We start from the raw sequence: 21,555 nt of genomic DNA on the forward strand, positions 1-21,555 counted from the left end.
ACCATACCCACTTCTGTGTATACATCCAAAAGAAAGGAAATCAGTGTATTGAAGAGGTCTCTGCACTCCCTTGTTTATAGCAACACTACCCACAATAGCAAAGAAATGGAATCAACCTAAGTGTCCATCAACAGATGAATGTATAAATAAAATACTGCATGTATACACAACGGAACATTATTCAACCACAAAAAAAAAATACTTAAATCCTGTCATTTGAAACAAAATGGTTGAGCCTGGAGGACATTACCTTTACTGAATAAGCCAGGCACAGAAAGATATATACCACATGTTCTCACTCATAGGTGGAAGCTAAATAAGTTTATCTCAGAAGTAGAGACTAGAATAGTGGTAACTAGAGGCTGGGAAGGGTGGGGGAGAGGGAGGATAGGGAGATGTTGGCTAATAGATTCAAAAATATAGCTAAATTGAAGGATAAGTTTGATTGTCCTGTAGCACTGTAGGGTATCTATAGTTGACAATTATTTATTCTATATTTTCAAATAGCTAGAAGAGAGGATTTTGAATGTTCTCCACACAAAGAAATGATGTTTGAGGTGATGCAGATGCTAATTATTCAGATTTTATCATTATATATTGCATACATGTATCACAATACCACACTGTATCTAATAAATATGTACAGTTATATCAACTAAAAATAAAAATTTTTTAAAAGGCAAACTATCTCTACCCCTATCTCCAACGCAACATGCCATCGTGAAACAGGGCTGAAAAGCTTCAATCAAAACTTCCATGTGAAAGATGAAGGATGGGAATCATGATCTGCAGTGAATCTGAAATCCTACCTAACAAGGATGTCAAGCCCCTCCACCCCTTGAGTCTGCTGTCTGGAAGGCACTCCCTGGTCTATTGTTCTCTGTGCCATATGTCTACAGCATCTTCTGTGCTCATTAACAACCACGGCCATGCTTGTAAATGCTTATATATCTTAAGAGAACCCTTGGACAGAATTTACTTTACAGAATTTACAAAAATTTGAAAGTTTTTACTGAGTTTTTCCTGACCTTCTCTACTCTTGCATGTTGGGTAGGGGCTGTGGGTGAAGATAGTTGGTCTTTTAATATCATAGTTTTCTGGAACAGGAAGAGTTACATAAGAACCTGATTGAGAAGATTGTGTATCTTGAACAGGTGAAAATGAAGCTCTTTTGTGGGTTCATTATAAAGCATATTAGCAGAGTACTGTTTCCCAAACTTTAGCATCTGTATTTGTGCATTGTCCCAATACACATATACCTCATAATTAGTTTGTATTTTGCTTTATCAAAACTGGTAAGAACTGATGAAAAAATTAGACTGGCCTTAGGTTAAAAATTACTATGAAATAATAGCATCAATATGCAAGTTATAAATTATTTTAATATAGATTGATTAAAATATGTATTATAACAGCAATTAAACATGTTACTATTTATCAACTAAGAATGGTCTTAATTATTTATAGCAGCACTACCCACAATAGCCAAGATATGGAATCAAATAAAGACTCAGACTATTCTTAGTTGACAAATAATAACATGTTTAATTGCTATAGTCTACATAAGAACTGATGTCTGCTAATGGAAAATATTCTGGATAAATACTTTTCCTATTCTCAAAAGACATTTATACATGACTTTAATCAACCCTTATGTGGTAACTCTTCCTCTGTAGGGCAGAAGCTCTCAAAAATAGAAATATCTGAAGATTGTAGGAACATTTGAGCACTGAAGAGATATTCTTTAGTGTACTTTAATTGCTTCTGCAGACTAGGCAGCTCAAAGTAGAGTCCATAGGAGAGATATCATCGAATATTCCCTGCGCCAGGCAGATACCGCAGAACCCTCAGCCTCCAGAGTAAACCCCCAGAATTCTTCCCTATCCCTTTCACTCCTTCACTCATTCCTGTCTCTCCACTCTGACCTCCATACACACTGGGCATGCTTCTGTCTTCAGGTGGTGGTGGTGGTGATGGTGGTGGTGGTGGTGATGGTGGTGGTGGTGGTGGTGGTGGTGGTGGTGGTGGTGGTGGTGGTTTGAGACGGAGTCTCCCTCTGTCGCCCAGACTGGAGTGCAGTGGCGTGATCTCGGCTCACTGCAAGCTCCGCCTCCAGGGTTCATGCCATTCTCCTGCCTCAGCCTCCCCAGTAGCTGGGACTACAGGCGCCAGCCACCACACCAGGCTAATTTTTTGTATTTTTAGTGGAGACAGGGTTTCACTGTGTTAGCGAGGATGGTCTCAATCTCCTGACCTCGTGATCCACCCGCCTAGGCCTCCCAAAGTGCTGGGATTACAGGTGTGAACCACCGCGCCCGGCTGTCTTCAGGTTGTTTTATTAGAAATTCTCTTTGCCTAACTATTTATTTTTCCAGACATCCATATGTCTCAACTCCCTCACCTCCTTTCTCTGCCAAAATGTCAGCTTCTCAATGAGGACTAAGTTGGCAGTACATTCAAGTCATAACAACCCAGTCCACCCATTCTCATTCTTGCAGTTACTCACACTGCTTTACTTTCCTTAGCAGTAATACATATTTTTTGCTTTATAATTCTATGTATTATTTATTGCTGTTCAACCTCCAATCATTACCACTAGCATGTAAGCTCCAGGAGGAAAAGGAATGTCATTTTTCTTCACTCATGTGTTCCAGTTAGTGGGACACTGTGGGTGTGCAGAAAATTTTATGAATGAACACATAAAAGAGTGAGCTTCACTGACCTAAAATTAAAGAATTCTCTAATTGTCCAGTTGCTACAGTCATTCAAACTGCCAGGTGAAGCGGGACCTCCAATCTTAAGCCTTTGCCCCAGTGTAGCAACACAACTGCCTGATCTGTTTAGGAATTCCAGAGGGTTTTTGTGTTAGGTGGGAAATCACAGCCCAGCCTAGTATAGGCTATTCCACTTCTTTATCACTTGGGCTGCCTGACCGTATAACTGGATATTCTTCATAGCTACCACTCTTAAAATTAGATTCTAGGTCCGTATTAGAGAAGCCAAGTAAGTCAGAACTTGGTATTCATGTCTTTTTTTAATTTTTTGTTTGTTTGTTTGTTTGTTTGCTTTTTGAGACCAAGTTTTGCTTGTCACTCACACTGGAGTGCAGTGGCATGATCTCCGCTCACTGCAACCTCCACCTCCAGGGCTCCCACCTCAGCCTCCCAAGTAGGCTGAGATTACAAACATGTGCCACCACACCCAACTAATTTTTGTATTTTTAGTATAGATGCAGTTCCACCATGTTGCCCAGGCTGGTCTCAAGCTCCTGACCTCAAGTGATCCACTTGCCTTGGCCAAAGTGCTGGGATTACAGGTGTGAGCCACCACACCCAGCCCATGTCTTTCTTTTTTTCAAGAAAACATACAAAAAATGTCAGAATATGAGATATGAAAGTTCTTCTGTGGCAGCATCTGGATCATTTTCTAGAGCACTTTAGTTTCATGGTATGTAATGATGATAATTATTCTGAACACAATTCAGAGTTTGAACCAACATTTGTTGTTTCAAAGAAGCAGAATTTCCTTTGAATGATGGATAAGAATGGTGAAAAAAATGAAAATGGTGAGAAAAAGGGAAAAAATGCCAAATAAGAAGTCAGAAGCCATTTATTATCATAATTATAGATTTAGATGATTAGAGACTATCTTCTCAGATTAGAGAATTTCCCAGTGTTACATAAGCGTTGATTTATCTTACCTCTACTAACGCCTTTACCTATTTCCTTTAGACTCACCTGAGTTCCAGTAAAAGCAAGGGCAGCGCAGTCTTTTCTACTGCCACCTGTAATTCTACCTACATGGTCCCCTCCAATGCGTAGAGACGTGGACCCAAAGTGCCCAGTACCTTACACACCTCCACTGAGCTCACCTCGCCACTGTCAGGACTTGTTCATTCAGCGTCCACCTATGGAGTGCCCGACTCTGAAAAGCCCACCTCCCCACGGTCTGCCGCACAGTGTTCACCCAGCAGTACCCACCGCCACAGGACCAGCCAGTGGGAAGGCACCTCCGTCTGCCTAGCCGTCCTCCAAAAAGCGAGAAAAGCCTCAAAAGCTTGCAGGACTAAAACACAACACACAGAAATGGTGCTTTCCTTTGGGGGAGTTCCAAATGAACACATTTTCTTCAAAGCCTGTTATGACTTGAGGTGGCATCATCCTTAGGTTACAATAGTTGGATTTTTATATTTTCTTCTGCATCCAATCTGTTGTATTATGTTATTTTGGCTGAAGTATACAAAGACAATCTGGTCTCATAAAGATGTAGTTTGAAAAATGGATTTTTACATAATTTTACTTTTTACATAATTATGGATATTCTTTGACACTCTGCCAAATTCAGCAAGTAGTACATACTTTCTTAAAGATTAGTTGCAACATGGAGTCTCAAACCACATTAACTAATTGTTCGTAGTTTGTTACATTAAAATCCATTTGTCAGAAAATAAAAAACAAAATAATCTCTACAGAAAATGTGATTTGCTATATAGACAATGCCAAGAGATTTTCTAACTTCTTAGAACTAAAAAGTGAGTTCAGCATGTCACAGGTTACAAGATTAACACAAAAAATCAATTGCATTTCTACATGCATATGATGAAGTAAAAACTGAAAAAAATGCTTATTTAAAATTTCTCTATAGAAAGTTAAACACTATACATTTTTAAATATGTACAAGAGTTATATGGTGAATATAAACTAAATGGGTAAAAGAACGTGAAGAACACCTAACTGTAGAGACACACGGTGCTTATCTGTTAGATGACTCCACACGGTAAAGATGTCAATACTTTTAAAATTGATCTATAGCTTTAGTACAATTCTTATGAAAAATTAAAATGTCCTAGAATAGCCAAAAAATTAAAAGCAAGAATAGAATAGATTCATTCTTTCCAATATTAAGGACTACTCTATACCTCCATTAATCAAGGTGGCACAGCACTAGGGAAAGGACAGACACACAGATCAATGAAGCAGAATATACACTCTGAAATCCACACAAATATTCCAATTTTTTTAATACAACGTTAAAGCTATACAATGAAGGAGAGGCCACTTTTTCAATAAATAAATGGTGTTAGAGCAATTGGACTGCCATAGGTAAAATATTTAACTTCAATCTAAACATTACTCCTTACACAAAAATTAACTCAAAATGGACAATGGGCTTAATTAAAAACATAAAACTATATTTTTTACAAACAGGAAAAATCTTTGAGACTTAGGACTAAGTAAAGAGTTTTTAGACTTGGCACCAAAAACATAATTCCAAAAAGAAAAAAAAATGACGAGTTGGAATCTACCAAAATTAAATAACTTTTGCTTTGTAAAAGACCCTGTTAAGACAATAGAAAGACAAATAAATAATAGACAGGTAGAAAGTATTTCCAGATTACATATTCAACAAAGGACTTATATATAGAATACATAAAATGCTCTCAAAACTTAACACTAAAAAATCCCATTAGAAAATGTACAAATGTCATGAGCAGACATTACATGAAAGACATACAGATGGCATATAAACACACAGAAAGACGTTCAACATCCTCAGCCATTAAAAATCATACGTTACAACCACAACGATGCATCATTATGGTGAGGACATGAAAAACTGAATCTTTCAGACATTGCTTGTGAGATGTAAAATAGTACAACCTCTCTGGAAAATAATGTTGTAGTTTCTTTTAAAATTATGGTGGATTTAGTATAGGACCCATTAATTACACTCTTGGGCATATATCTCAAAGAAATAAAATTTTTTTATTACCAGATACAAGATTGTACATGAATGTCCAAAGCAGCTTTATTAGAAATAACCCAAAACCAGGCTGGGCATAATGGTTCATGCCTATAAACCCAGCACTTTTGGAGGCCTAGGTGAGAGGATCATTTGAGCCCAGGAGTTTGAGACCAGCCTGAGCAACATAATGAAACCTCATCTCTAAGAAAAATAAAAAAATTAGCCGGGTGTAGTGGTACATACATGTGGTCCCAGCTATTCAGGAGTCTGTGACAAGAAGCTCATTTGAGTCCAGAAAGTCTGCAGTAAGCTATGATCATATCATGGCACCTCCAGCCTGGGTAACAGAGTGAGACCCCGTCAAAAAGAAAAGAAAAAGAAAAAAATAATTGGAAACTGCCAAATGTTCTTCAAAGGAGAAACGGTTAAACATACTGTGGTACATCCATACCATGGAATACTATTTAACAACAAAAAAGAGCAAACTATTGATAGAACTGATTGCCTGAATAAACCTTCAGAAAATTATACTGAGTGGAGAAAAACACCAATTTCAAAAAGATACAAACTGCAAGATTCCATGTATATAATATTCATGAAATACCATAAGTATAGAAATGACAAACAGATTGTTAGTTACTAGTGGTTTGAGATACACGGGGAGAAGGGAGAGTTTGGTTGTGAAAGGGTAAATGAGGGAGTCTAGAGATGATGATAAAGTCTTGTCTCTTGATGAAGGTGGTGGTTACACAAAGCTACATATGTGATAAAATTTCACAGAGCCATATACACACACTCAAATGAGTGCATATGTAACTGGTGAAATCTGAGTTAGCTCAACGGATTGTACCAATGTTAATTTTCTGGGTTTGATGTTGTTCTACACTTATGCAAGATGTTAACATTGGAGTAGGCTGGGTGAAGGTGTACGTTTCTTGTATGTTCTTGTGAATCTACAATTACTTCAAAATTAAAAGTAAATACTTTTAGCAACAGATTGAATGCAGAAACTGACATGAGAATCTAGCAAAATATTGATGAGATCTGCAGAAATGGAAAACAATTGAATAAATTGATTACAAAGTATTAGAGAAAGTATTACATGTGGAAATGATATGAAACTTCAAAATAAAATTTTTGCAGTTTTTTTTTAAATTAATTGCTCATATTGCATTCTTACCTATCATCTGTACCTGATTTGGTAGCTTCACAAATTGGTCATTTTGAAAATATTGGTTCACTGAATTATACAGATCTTACAAATATTGATACATTTCTTTATACAACAGAAAAAGATTGCATTCATTAACCCACCACCAATCTCATGAGAAAATTAATTCCGTATTGGGAAGCTGTGAAACTGGTAATGAACTAATTGAGACATTGCAATGAACTAATCGAGTCTTTCAATATTATAACTTTTGTTTAAAAGTGCACATTTTCTCACTGGCAATAAATACTGTACCAGTTTTCTATTATTGTATAATGAATTACCACAAATTTAGCATCTTAAAACAACACATATTATTTCATAGTTTCCATGGTCAAGGGCTCAGGTTTCAGAACAAGGCTGCAATAAAGGTGTCAGCCTGGCTGCATTCTCATCTGGAGCCTTCACTAGGGAAGAATCCACTTCCAAGCTAATTCAAGCTGTTGGCCAAATTCATTCCCTTGCAGCTCCATGACCAAGGGCTCCAACTTTTTGCAGGCTTCCCACTGAAGTCCTCCCTCTAGTTTCAGAATGCACCTGTGGTGCCTACCGGCAGCCCACAATTCTTGTGAAGCAAACATCCCCTCTATGGGCTCTTATATCATCAAGCCTGCAAGGAGAGTCCCTTCCTCCAGCCTGCCTGCTGTCAGTCTTGCCTAGGTCACATAATCATGGAATGATATCCTGTCACGTTTGTTACAGCCTATTGATTAGAAGGAGGCCAATCTCAGTGGCTCATGCCTGTAATCCTAGTGCTTTGGGAGCCTGAGGCTAGAGGGCAACCTGAGCCCAGAAGTTTGAGGCTGCAGTGAGCTGTGGTTGTGCCACGGCATGCCAGCCTGGGTAACAGAGCAAGATCCTGTCTGAAAAAAAAAAAAAAAAAAGGCAGGTCACACACAGGATTATATGAAGGCATAAATGCCAGGAAGGAGGCCACTGGGGCTCCCTTAGGGTCTTACTGCCACAAATACTGTCTGTTGTTTTCCTCAAAGCGAAAGGCTCATTCAGTTCGTTTTCAAGCAAATGTCTGCCAAATACCCAAGTCTGAGTAAACACAGTTTGCCCGGCAGCTGTTCTTTCAAGTAAAAATTTTGTTTTATAAAAAACAGCTAGTTCAGATCAAAATTCAGTCTCACAAATGCTTTTTCTAGAGACAGCCATTGTACTTTGAAATGCAGCAAAATAACTTTACGTGTATTTCCCATTTGATAACAAATAATTTCTAAAGGGTGAAGATTTTTTTTAATAACTTTTATTCAAACAGGAAGATTGAACAGGGCAAGTGATCTGCACAGTGAGGGTCTCTATGGTTCTCAGATTCAATATTTTTTGAGGCTGCTGTGCCTATTTGAGGATATGAGCTTTTTTGTAAATATCTGATTTCTGCATTCCAAAATGACAGACAAATAACCAATTCTTAATATCTGTGAGGACAGGGCATGCTAGTGGATAATAAGATGAGCTTTTTTCTGTTTGTAATTTGGTCTTATTTCTCAAATCCTCAGTAGTCATTTTAGTCCTCCTTCCAACTCATCCTTCTCTAGAGTAATACACCTGGCAGGATACTTTATTGAGACTGTAACTGTATAGTTTCTAAGTGTTCCCCATCTCAAGATTTTGTATGTTACCTTGCCTCAGGGTCCAGTGTGGCTGGGCCAACAATGGGAATTGCCTTCATTCTACAGATCTAGGCACCTTGATACTGTTATGCTAGATCAGTGTTTCTCAAAGTGTGGTCTGCAGGCTTTCAGGAATCCTTGAGATCCTATCAGGGAGGCTGTGATGTCAAGACTGATAACAGGATAACAATAAGACAATCTGTCTTTTTACTTCACTCATTTAGCACAGATGGCTCCATAAAAATGGGAGAAAGGAGTCAAATATCTGGCACTTTAGCAAGAACCAAGACAGTAACACAAAACTGTACTAGTAAACAATGCAGGGCGTTATTTTATCTACATCTGATTTACAAGTCCTAAGGAGTAAGCAGTGCAGGAAGCATTCAAGTTATTGGTACAGGCAGGGCGCGGCGGCTCACACCTGTAATCCCAGCAGTTTGGGAGCCTGAGGCTGGTGGATCAGTTAAGGTCAGGAGTTCAAGACCAGCCTGGCAAACATGGCAAAACCCCATCTCTACTAAAAATACAAAAATTAGCTGGGCATGGTGGCAGATGCATGTAATCCCAGCTATTTGAGAGGCTGAGACATAAGAATCACTTGAACCCAGAAGGAAGAGGCTGCAGTGAGCCGAGATCAAGTTACCGCGCGTCAAAAAAAAACAAAAAAAAAAAAAAAAAAAAAAAAAGGTTTTCTGTATAATCCGCTTTGTTATCAGATGCTGTTCAGTTTCCACTGACTTCTGAAACATGGGATCCTGGTGGACATATCACCTTATGACGGTTGTGCATCTATCATTGCTGGGCAGCCACGCACTGATCATCAGAATCCTGCTGGGTGGTGGGAGCCGTTTTCACTAAGAACAGTAGCAAGATTCTGATGGTAACAGAGATAGCGATACTAGATCACAGCGCGCATGCTTCGGAGACAGAGAACCAAGGCCTAGCTCCCTGAGCCAGCCTCATGCCTGGGGCATCTGCACATAACCCAGACCTAAAGTTGCCAGTGCACTTATCTCCTTTAAATCATGATGTTAACTTGCATTACTTTTACCAGGTCAGCTCCAGGGTTTTGAACTCCACAAAAACAAATCAAGATCAGAAAATCCTGTTTAGAGGAATATACATAAATATCTGATAACAGGATCTACACCAGAGTTCCAATTGCTCAGCGTGGCCACACTGTTCTTCCACAATCCAGATCCCAAATATCTATTAATACATTTACACTTAAATATTTACATATGACCAGTGCCTACTTTATTGGATAGCTCAGTTCCACAGTCTCCAAACACAGGCCTTACATCAGTTCCAAATTTCTTACATTTCCCCGCCAGATGATTCCTCTGACCTTGGCCTAAGCACTGATTTCCATCACTGGGCAATGTGTTTCTTTTTCTGTATTTTAAATGGGGCATGCATTTCATTATATACCCTAGCCTGGGTTCCCCCAAAACTGAGCCTAAGACAATATCTTATGTGGAGCTAGTTTCTTTGAGAATGTAATCATAGAAAAGGGGAATATGAAATAAACAGGGTGAGGCTAGGCAAAAGGAAAAATCAATATATTACAAAGTGTATGTTACTAAGCAGGCAACCAGTAAGGGTAACTGGAACTTGATCCCCAGGATCTGAGCTGACAGAGAATTATGTCACAGAAGGGTTTCCCTTAGAAATGAAAGAGGAAAGTATTATCTACCAGCTCGTGTCCTCCACTGGTGAAGTGTGGCCGCCGGATGCTAACAGTGAACTTCAAGCTTGCATATCCACAAGTGCATTACAGATTCCTACAGACAGCTCCTGCTGGGTCATCAGAGGCCCTCAGATCAGGAGAGGAGAGGCAGAACTCTAGGCAATGTGTGTGAGTGGTCCACATAGCCAAGGTAGAAAACAAGAGCAAGGTCCGGCAGATTTGGAGAGTACCGAAGAGGCACCCAGTACCATCCACACACAAGTCCCAAGAAAGTCCCAGAACAGTGCAGTTGGATGACTTACAGTATTCTGCCACCAGAGAAGGGAGCCAGTGGGAAAGACTAAGGTACCTGGGGAGGTGGGACTCGCCTTCAGAAGCCACTCAATGTACCTTCTCTAAAACCAAGGCCAGACTTATCAGCACACCCAACACTGCTCATGAAAAGACAAAGCTTCTCTGAAAGGCAGAAAGAGGCTTAACTTTCAGGTGCTGAGTGTGTTTGACTAAACAGGAATAACAGGGTTGGGGTAAAACGAGAACTTCAATAAGCTTATGGCAGAGAGGCTTTTGTTAGGGTGAATGAGGTATGAGTTAGAGAAGGGCAGGAGAGAGCCCGCCCACGGAAGGGACACAGGAAATCAGAAAGGAATTTCCTCTAGAACCAAGGTGCAGAATCGAGGAGGAAAATGAGGGAGACCAGGAATCATGGAGAAGCAGCAGGCAGCTCCCTCTGGGGAGGAAAATTCCAGGTGGAGCAGCAGGGTCTGGCCGAAGCCCCCTGGGTCTGTGGCTCCTGAGAGGTGGATTTGCTGAGGAAAGAAACTTGGACCCAACCGTGAAAAAGAGCTAATGTGATGCCAGAGCCCAGAGTTTAGGCATGGCAGTGGCCCTGGCCCCATCCCAGAGGGAGGTGGTTGGTCAAACAAATGCTAACAGAGAGGGAAGGAGATGGGTGTGGAAGGGAAGGGAAGCCTCTTCTCCTTCATGAATTCTCAGCTCACACCTCTTCTCAGCTCACACCAGGAGGCCTGGCATAGGACAGTGAATTATGCCCAAGAAGCTGCCTTGTGGCTTCCTGCCTTTCTCCCTCCCTCCGTCCCTGTCTTTCCTCTTTTCTTTTATTCTCTTTCTCTTCCTCCCTCCCTCTCTCCCTCCCTCTCTCCCTCTCTCTCTTTCTTTCTCTTTCTTTCTTTCTGTCTTTCTTTCTTTTTTCCTTCCTTCCTTCCTTCCTTCCTTCCTTCCTTCCTTCCTTTCTTTCCTTTCTTCTTTATCTATCTCTGTTTCTTTCTCACTTCCTTTCTCCCTTCCATGAACCTACAGCTCTATTCAGGAGAACAATGACTGTCCATTGACTTAACACCCACGATAACCAGGCACTGTGTGAAGCTGAAGTAGAACAAGGGGCTTTGGGAATCTGGTAGAAGGAGCTGATGGTGGAGGCACTGCCTGGGCATCAGGTTCAGGGGAGTAACACAGTGGTGGAGCACTGGGAAAGAAGGAGCTATTCACATGTCTGAGATGTAAGGATGTCTAGATTTCCCAAGGGCCGCACCTAGTAAGAGAGTGTGTATTGAGAGTAACTCTGAGTTAGTTCATCCTGTAGTGATCAGAGGAAATGGCTGGTGTATGAACCCAGGGAATTAGCACTCTCCTGTTCCTATGTCACCCCTGGAGAAGAAAGATACCACTGGAGGCAGGGTCTTCAGGGCTGAGCAACAATGTCACACAGATCCAGTCAATCCTGCCTGTTCATCTCAACGACATCTGCTATCCCTGATCAACATGGCACCTTCACAGTGAAAGCAACTTATTTCCAAAGCAGGCATTTTGTCTTCCATTGCCCCTCCCAGGTACGAACCCACTAAGAGATTGAAAATCAGATGATTCACTTGTTCTGCACCATCCCCATGGCCTCCCAGAAAAACCAGAAATGCCTATCGTTATTTCCGTGTCCACTTCAACCATGAAGAAGTCCAATAGGACTAATCTGGCTAAAGATTAGGCCCCAGGCCAAGAGGCATGGCTGTTTATGGTCCTAGCAGTATGCAACTTCCTCCTAATTTAATACATTGCCATTCAAGAAGCCCACTGCCCACAGCAACCACACCACAAAGGGTGGACAGTGAGTCAGGCCCAGGTGACATCACTGTCAGAGCTTAAGTGACAAAAATGTTAAGCCAGAGATATTTATCACAAAAGTTGGAATGAAGGTAGAGCAGTTTTTTTAAAAAATCCAATTTTCTTAAGGCAGGGCTCATTTTCTATATAAATATCAGCTAACAAGAGACTCTTCACCAGATCCCAGAGGCTGAACAACTCAACCTTCTCCGCACAGCAGGTGAGTCTCCCCATTGGGAACATCTTAATATTCTCCTATCGATTCTTTGTTTTGATTGAGACCTCTTTGCTATGCAATAAATATATTTATTTTAAATGCAATCATAACTTTTGTTTAAGGTGACCTTATACATATTTTGACTTTCCACTCAGATCACAGCTGTGGAACTTGGGATCAGAAAAGGGGAGTGATTTCTGTAAAGGCTCGTTAAGTTAGCAGGACAATATACCCACTTCAAGAGTACTCTCCTGTCAACATGTATTGGAAATTTTTAATTTAGAGGGCATTACATTGGCAATTTTGATGATCAAAAGATAAGTTTTTCTTTATTCCATGGATGTATAATCCATCAGAAAACATATACTTGGCTAAAATTTGCAAACATGGGGAGTGATTAGTAGAGAGGGAAAGCAGGTACCATGCTGTGGCAAAACAAGGAAGGGCCATGAGAGATGGGCATGTGTGGGGAGGCAGCAATGATGTGGAGAGCCTGCCAGAGAGCATGTGCAGTGGGCACAGGGTGAACGGAGGTTCCCAGGTGGATTGTTGGAGCCTAAGGGAGAAGTTTAGATAAAAGTTTTCCTGGGAGAACTATGGTACTCTATGAGGAGGACATGAGTGAGTAGATTCTAGACTGCTGACGTTACAATCTTTCCAAATCATTGAAAAACTGAGGTGTCACATCAATCTTCAGCCAATGACACACAGCCAAGAGTGGTATTAAAAGTGATTTAATCAGGGCAGAGCAAGAAATATGCATTTCTTTTCACTCGATTCCTCAGATGAACCCTGAGCAGCTGAAGACCAGAAAAGCCACTAAGACTTTCTGCTTAATTCAGGGGCTTAGAGGATTCTTCAAAGAGTGTGTAAGCGAAAGCTTCAGAGTATATATTTGCATATTTGTATGTGTTTTCATGTTGTACGTAGGTTTTGAGATGTAACAGGAAGAAAAGAAGCATAGAGAAAGGCTCCACTTAAAGGATGTGGAAGAAGTCAACTTTACCTTATTCCCTGGAAGATATGTAGGGATCATCAAAGCATCCCATGATCTCAAATTCAGGGAAAAAGAAAGAAAAGAGGCTCTCAGTTCTGAAGGAGAATGAAATGAGAGATATTTGTCATTAAACTGGGCTTAATTCCTATTTAATCAAAGCACTGAAATCAGCTGTTTTGTCTCTAGGTCCAGCATCCTTTGAAGCATGAGTTCTTACCAGGAGAAGCAGACCTTTACCCCACCACCTCAGCTTCAACAGCAGCAGGTGAAACAACCCAGCCAGCCTCCACCTCAGGAACCATTTGTTCCCATAACCAAGGAGCCAGGCTACACAAAGGTTCCACAACCTGGAAACACAAAGATTCCAGAGCCAGATTGCACCAAGGTCCCTAAGCCAGGCTACACCAAGGACCCTGAGCCAGGCAGCACCAAGGTCCCTGAGCCAGGCTGCACCAAGGTCCCTGAGCCAGGCAGCACCAAGGTCCCTGACAAAGGCTGCACCAAGGTCCCTGAGCCAGGCACCACCAAGGTCCCTGAGCCAGGCAGCACCAAGGTCCCTGACAAAGGCTGCATCAACTTTCCTGAGCCAGGCGCCATTAAAATCCCTGAGCAAGGTTACACCAAAGTTCCTGAGCCAGGCTACACAAAGATACCAGAGCCTCATCCTTCAACGGTCACTCCAGGCCCAGCTCAGCAGAAGACCAAGCAGAAGTGATTTGGTGCACAGACAAGCCTTTGAGAAGCCGACCACCAGATGCTGGACACCCTCTTCCCATCTGCTTCTGTGTCTTAATTGTCTCTAGACCTTGTAATCAGTACATTGTCACCCCGAGTCATAGTCTCTCTCTTACTTGTACCCTAAAAATATGTACTATGAAGCTTTTGCTTGCACACACTCTGAAGAGTCCTGTAAGCCCTTGAATTAAGCAGAAAGTATTAGTGGCTTTTCTGGTCTTCAGCTGCTCAGGGTTCATTTGAAGATTCGAATGAAAAGAAATGCATGTTTCCTGCTCTGCCCTCATTAAATCGCTTTTAATTCCAGTCTTGGCTGTGTGTGTCATTGGCGGAATCTTCCTCCTTCCTTGTTTCCCCATTGTGAGTCAGGACCTATAGACAGAGAGGAGTTGGTGTAGAAGTCATCTATCTAACCCCAGTACTGTTTGTTTCTATGGGTGTGTGGGGGTACACTTGAGTGACCCTGGAATGGAAATGGGCATTGTGTGACGGTGCACAGAGATTGTCACTTTGGGCAGCCACAGGCTCTCCTCTTGCACTGGACTGAGTCATGCCTGACTCCAAGCCACCTGTTCCAAGACACCTTTGATCCTCAGTATCGTGACAACAAATCTCCTGTCTGTTCCAAGAAAACTTTACTCCTACATATTTTGACTTGATAGTCTATTTTTCTTCATTTGTTTTACCTTCTAGATACCCCACCACACACACACACAGACACACACAGACACACACACACACACAAAGAGGCACATTCATTGTAAATAGCCACACACTCACATAATCACTCACACAAGCTCTACCCCCTCTAGCTCAGACAATGTTATTTTTTCTAAGCAACTCTTATGTGCAGAGATCCCTAAAGACGGACCAGCGAGAGAGAGAGGAGGATACACAGTGCCTCCCTTGTAGAATTTGCAGTCTTGTTTACGAGTTAGGATATTCACACCCTTCTAATACAAATGAGTACACAACCATACATACACACACACACACACACTCCCAGCGGTGTTCCAAAATAACCCTCAGAAATCTATTAAGTGATTTTTAAAAGGAGGTCAGTTTAAATAGGGATTACAAGGAGAAGGAGTGCTTGATCCAATTTACGTGAATTATTAGAAACAAATTTGTCAGTTAGAGAGCAGGTCATTAAGCTACAGAATTTCAGGCAGGAGTAAAAAGAGAGTTAAACAGTACGTAATAGAGTCCCTACATTTCAAGATCAAAAACTGATTTCCAGAAAGGCAGAGAAAAGTAATTAAGAACAATCAAAAATTATTTCTGAATCACACTTGGAGTCCAGTTCCCTGGGTTCCCAGCCAGCCCTCTACTCTTTCTCCTGCAGCCTAGTCTTGATTTCAGGAGTGACTGAGAAAGTCTGTGGTCTCTGTTGAGCTGATCTGGAATAGCAGGGAGCTGTTTCCAGAAGCAGTGAAGGCAACATAAAATTTCAGAAGGGTCATTGCAGTCACTGGGGGGTGAACCTTATTTTTCGAGAAGGTGGGTGGGCCATATCAAACAGGTGTGAGGTAGGTGATAGGTAGCACTTGCACAGTATAGCATTGGCAAGAACTCACAGACACCTGGAAACTGTAGACAGAAATTGTCCAGCAAGGTAATGAGTAGTTGACAAACTGGCAGGAGGGAGTAAAGTCACTCATGTCTGCTAGATACATAGGTATTAAGATGGCTTCATATTATTGCTGATTTCAATGATGGAAAAGTCTAGAGACAGCTCTAGGATCAATTACAATTAAATAGGCTGATCCAGAATGAAGAAATGTGTTCTATAGTATGCAGCTATTATGCATATAAAGTAGTTCAAACATTTTAAAAGGGAGTTTGGATGGGAAGAACAAAAAGATTTAAAGATTTCCCTGACCTTTGAGCCATGAATTCTATTTTAGAAATTCATTAAGAATTATTCATGCATGTACACAAAGATTTATACATCCCAATATTCATTTCAGCATTGTATCTAACAGTAAAATGTTGGTAACAACATAAATGCATACTAGTGGATAACGGCATCCAGAATTGATGGAGTGACCATGTATTAAAATTACACAGCATCTATTAAAGGAAACATTATCGAAGAATTATTCATCTTATTGAAAAATGATCAGGTTATATTAAAAAAGTAAGCCCCAAACAACATAAGCAAAAAAAGAATCTTATGAATAATATATGCATGAAAGTGGATTTATATTTTTAAAAAAATCGTGATACAAAATTCAGCAAAATATAACTGGTTATTTCTTCCGGTTCACGTGATAGTGTTCATTTGCTTTTTTGAATGGCTCTGTTTTTTCTTATTATATAATATGTGAAGTTATTTCATTTTTAAAATATTTTTATCATGATATTAAAAATGCAGAAGTCAGTAAAGATGCTGCTGAGTTAAGGAAAAATATGTGTCCTGCTTATCGAGAACATTCCTCAGGTTCTACACATATCCCAGATGAACAGTACAATGGTGGCGGTCTCCCTTCCATGTTGAAGTAGGGTCCATGGAGATAAATGCTTCAACATGCCTGGTACAGGCTGATGTCAAGGAACCCTAAACCTCTAGAGTAAATGGAGAGGACAAAGTACTCTCCTATCTTCTCACTCTTCCTCCCTTCAGTCGTTCTTGCTTCTCTACAAAGGTTAGTTGGAAACCTTTACCGAAAAGTGCTTTGTAAGCACAGACTCCATCAAATCAACCTTAGCCTCTTAAAAACTGTCTGGTCACATCTGGGTCCATGTGTCATTTTCAACTATGACATTTCAGTCAAAGCCTTGCTTATATAACCAAGATTTTCAGTTATATCCAGTTACAAGAAGGACAAGTTCCTATCGGACATATGCAAATAATTATGTTGTCATGAAAATAAGAATCCTCAATGAGTGCCAAATTCTAGAGGGATTAGGCAAGGAGAAAATGACACGTGCTCTATTTTTGTTTATAAAAGTAGAATCTAATTATTATTGCAAGTTATGGATACTATAAAAGAGAAAGAAGTGTCTTATAATCCATTCAGAAAATAGAACACAAAAGAATCAACAATGTTTCAAGTAAAAATCCATATATAGTATAATTGTGCTTCATCAATTCATCTGGTACCTGAAACTAATTTTTGTTCTGCCTGATCTTGGGTTAGCAGTTTTATCAACCCATCAATTTCTCCAATAGAGTTCTGGAAATCCTTACTCAGTCTAGTGGGATGGTCTTAAAGTCATTTAAGCAACGCCATCAGAAGCCTGTGCCCTAGCGTATCTGTTATAGTTTTTTTTCCATGTGTCTCTGAGACTTTTCCTTTTTATTTAAGATTAAGCACTTTGGCTTGTAGCTTATTAAAAACGTTTTCATACAGGAACCAGAGTAAAACAAAAACTATCTGTGGGTGACAAGACTTAAAATGGCTATGGTTAAAGATATGATCATGTGTTTGGAATTTATTCCTTCCAGTGGGTTCTTGGTCTCACTGACTTTAAGAATGAAGCCACGGATGCTTCCAGTGAGTGTTACAGCTCTTAAAGATGGTGTGTCCAGAATTTGTTCCTTCAGATGTTCAGATGTGTCCAGAGTTTCTTACTTCCAGTGGGTTCGTGGTCTCACTGACTTCAGGAGTGAAGCTGCAGGCCTTCGCAGAGAGTGTTATAGCTCTTAAAGGTGGTGTGTTCAGAGCTGTTTGTTCCTCCCGGTGGGTTCATGGTCTCCCTGACTTCAGGAACTAAGCCACAGACCCTCGCAGTGAGTGTTACAGCTCATAGAGGTAGTGCAGACCCAAAGAGTGAGCAGCAGCAAGATTTGTTGTGAAGAGTGAAAAAACAAAGCTTCCACAGCATGGAAGCACACCCAATCTGGTTGCCACTGCTGGCTCCAGTGGCCAGCTTTTACTCCCTTATTTTTCCTTGCCCATGTCCTGCTTATTGGTCCATTTTATAGAGCGTGGATTGGTCCATTTTACAGAGTGCTGATTGGTCCATCTTTACAGATTACTGATTGGTGCGTTTACAAACCTTTAGCTAGACACAGGGTACTGACTGGTGTGTTTTTACAGAGTGCTGATTGGTGCATTTACAATCCTCTAGCTAGACAGAAAAGTTCTCCAAGTCCCCACTGGATCCAGGAAGTCCAGTTGGCTTCACTTGTCAATAGGAGTTTATTATTAAGTAATTGACAAGGAAATTTGGTTGTCTCTGTAATAGATATTTAAAACAACAACCAGATTTGTAACTAAAATTATCCCAACACATACCCTGAGCAGTGGAGATATCGATAAATTCCTATGAATGTCATACAATTTCTGAAATAGTCATATTAAAAATATTTACCCATGCAAATATCATATAGAGAAGGTTAAGCATCTCTTCTCATTTGACAACACATTTAATGCAATTGAACTATGAAAAACCATTATTTTGTTTAAAATGTCTCTTTTTACAAGGTGAAAGAAAAAAATATTTCACAATTTTCCAGGGACCCTCTGGGAACTATCAAGGTCAATTTGAGATCAAGATTTCATTTCACATTTTATTTTGGGAATGCAAAACTGCCAAAAATGTTAAAAGGGTTGAACACTTAACTAAATAAGATTACTGATCACTATGAGACCATACTTGCCTACCTAGTTAACCAAAGTGACTCTAAAAAACTGCAAAAGTAACTATAGGAAGGAATCTTATTGTAAAATATCTCAGTTTTTTTTTCAAAGAGAGAAGACTTGGTTGTTTAAAATAGTCAGAACACGACAAAGGTCAACATAAAGCATAGCACGTCATTCTGATAAGGCACAGAACTTTTGTTTCCCAGGCAGTTACATACAAGGTAAATTACACAAACCATTTTATAAACTCTCATTTTTTTCTTTTTTCCCTCTGCATTCCTCTAGTCAATCTTGGCTGCCACAATCACAGACAAAAAGCATAAGGACCTTTTATTTCTTACATCTGTGGTGGAAACTTTAGCAGTAGACAGTACCTGCTACAGGCATGTCAGATAGATGCATTTCAATCTCATAAGGAGCAGGACATCCAACCACGTGATTACAACTCCTGGCTGGCTGACCACTGTGCAACTATAAACCTTGATGATCAAATGCAGGAAGGTCCTTGGTTATAATAGACACGATATGGCAGTAGGATGCCCAACATGCTACCGTGCGCTGTGAACAAATGTATATTACCCTTTTTGTTGTAGATGGAAAGTTATTAAACAGAGTCTAAAATTACAACCAGTTTCTGTTGGGGTTAAAGAAGTAGGTATTCTATGGTAGATCCAAATTATCCTGGAGAATGCCCCACCCAGAAACAAGGGAGACACTGAGGGGACTTATGAAATACTCAGACTAAACCACATCTGGATGTGACCACCACTCCTTTAACCCCAATGTAGGTGTCCAACATTTTGCATACAAAACATGGCTAACTGTGCTCTCAGGCCATTAGTACACAATGGCAACAATAAGCATGGTGGATTAAACGATATTGGCGTACCTGACAAAAAAGGGCTTTAGGAAACATAGGTGCTAATATAAACATTGTGGGACAATCTAAATTTCCCACCCTTTCTTAAACAGCTTTATGAAGCTATAATTGACATACTATACAATTCACCAATTTGAAGTATACAATTAAATTAATATATTCACAGATATGTGTAACCATCACAACAGTGAATTTTAGGACAATTTCATCACTGAAAAAAGAAAAATGCCACCTTCAGCTACTGTCTTCCTATTTTTTTACCCTCTCCCCAAACCCTAAGCAGCCACTAATCTACTTTCTGTCTCTGCAGATTTTCCTACCCTGGAAATTTTAAATGAATGACATGATATAATACATGGTCTTTTGTGACTGCTTTCTTTCACTTAGAATAAAGTTTTCAAGGCTCATTTATGTTTTGATATTAATCAGTTCTTCATGTCTTTTTAAAAATTTTTTGTTGTAATAAAAAATATATAACTTATCATTTTAAGCATTTTAAATATATAGTTCAGTAGCATTAATTACACTCGTATTGCTAAGTAATCATCATCACCATCCATCTCCATAACTCTTTTCATCTTGTAAAACAGAAATGCTATACCTATTAAAAAAACAAGCCATTTTTTCCTTTCCCCAGGCCCTGGCAACCACTACTCTATTTTATGTCTCTAGGATTTTGACTATTCTATGTACCTCATATAAGGGGAATAATAGAATATTTGTCTTTTAATGACAAGCTTATTTCACTTAGAATAATATCCTCAAGACTCATCTATGTCATAGCATATGTAAGAATTTCCTTCCTTTTTAAGGCCAAATGATATTCCACCATAGGTATATGCCACATTTGTCTTATTCATACCTCCATTGATGAACACCTGCATTGCTTCCACATTTAAGCTATTATGAATAATGCTGCTATGAACATGGGTATATAAATATCGCTTCATGTCCTTGCTTTCAATTAATTGAAGTATATACCCACATATGGAATTTATCGATCATATTGTAACACGTTTTAATTTTTTTTATTATACTTTAAGTTCTAGGGTACACGTGCACAACGTGAAGGTTTGTTACATATGTATATATGTGCCATGTTGGTGTGCTGCACCCATTAACTCATCATTTACATTAAGTATATCTCCTAATGCTATCCCTCCCTCCTCTCCCCTCCCTACAATAGGCCATGGTGTGTGATGTTCCCCTTCCTGTGTCCAAGTGATCTCATGTTCAGTTCCCACCTATGAGTGAGAACATGCGGTGTTTGTTTTTCAGTTCTTGGCGATAGTTTGCTGAGAATGATGGTTTCCAGCTGCATCCATGTCCCTACAAAGGACACGAACTCATCCTTTTTTATGGCTGCATAGTATTCCATGGTGTATACGTGCAACATTTTCTTAATCCAGTCTGTCACTGATGGACATTTGGGTTGGTTCCAAGTCTCTGCTATTGTGAATAGTCCTGCAATAAACATATGTGTGCATGTGTCTTTATAGCAGCATGATTTATAATCCTTTGGGTATATATCCAGTAATGGGATGGCTGGGTCAAATGGTATTTCTAGTTCTAGATCCTTGAGGAATCGCCACACTGTTTTCCACAATGGTTGAATTAGTTTACAGTCCCACCAACAGTGTAAAAGTGTTCCTATTTCTCCACATCCTCTCCAGCACCTGTTGTTTCCTGACTTTTTAATGATTGCCATTCTAACTGGTGTGAGATGGTATTTCATTGTGGTTTTGATTTGCA

At 39.9% G+C, this 21,555-nt stretch overlaps 1 protein-coding gene across 3 annotated transcripts; it reads left to right on the forward strand.

Annotated features, from left to right (window-relative positions):
* Positions 1-12,555: 12,555 nt before the first annotated feature.
* SPRR3 (small proline rich protein 3) lies at positions 12,556-14,637 on the forward strand. Of its 3 annotated transcripts, XM_025394047.1 has the most exons (3): positions 12,556-12,602; positions 13,385-13,468; positions 13,783-14,637. In XM_025394047.1, exon 3 carries the CDS (start codon positions 13,802-13,804, stop codon positions 14,309-14,311), a length of 510 nt encoding a protein of 169 aa, XP_025249832.1. In that variant the 5' UTR covers positions 12,556-12,602; positions 13,385-13,468; positions 13,783-13,801; the 3' UTR covers positions 14,312-14,637. The 3 variants fall into 3 exon arrangements, with proteins under 3 accessions (XP_025249832.1, XP_025249822.1, XP_025249842.1); XM_025394037.1 differs by lacking the exon at positions 13,385-13,468; XM_025394057.1 differs by lacking the exons at positions 12,556-12,602; positions 13,385-13,468 and having other exon boundaries at positions 13,802-13,973; positions 14,211-14,637.
* Positions 14,638-21,555: the final 6,918 nt, after the last annotated feature.

This window comes from Theropithecus gelada, chromosome 1 (assembly GCF_003255815.1).
Source record: "Theropithecus gelada isolate Dixy chromosome 1, Tgel_1.0, whole genome shotgun sequence".
NCBI classification, from domain to species: Eukaryota; Metazoa; Chordata; class Mammalia; order Primates; family Cercopithecidae; genus Theropithecus; species Theropithecus gelada.

Bases quoted from the DNA above. Each gene is read 5' to 3' on its own strand.
- SPRR3 (XM_025394047.1), top strand. From the start codon at position 13,802: ATGAGTTCTTACCAGGAGAAGCAGACCTTTACCCCACCACCTCAGCTT.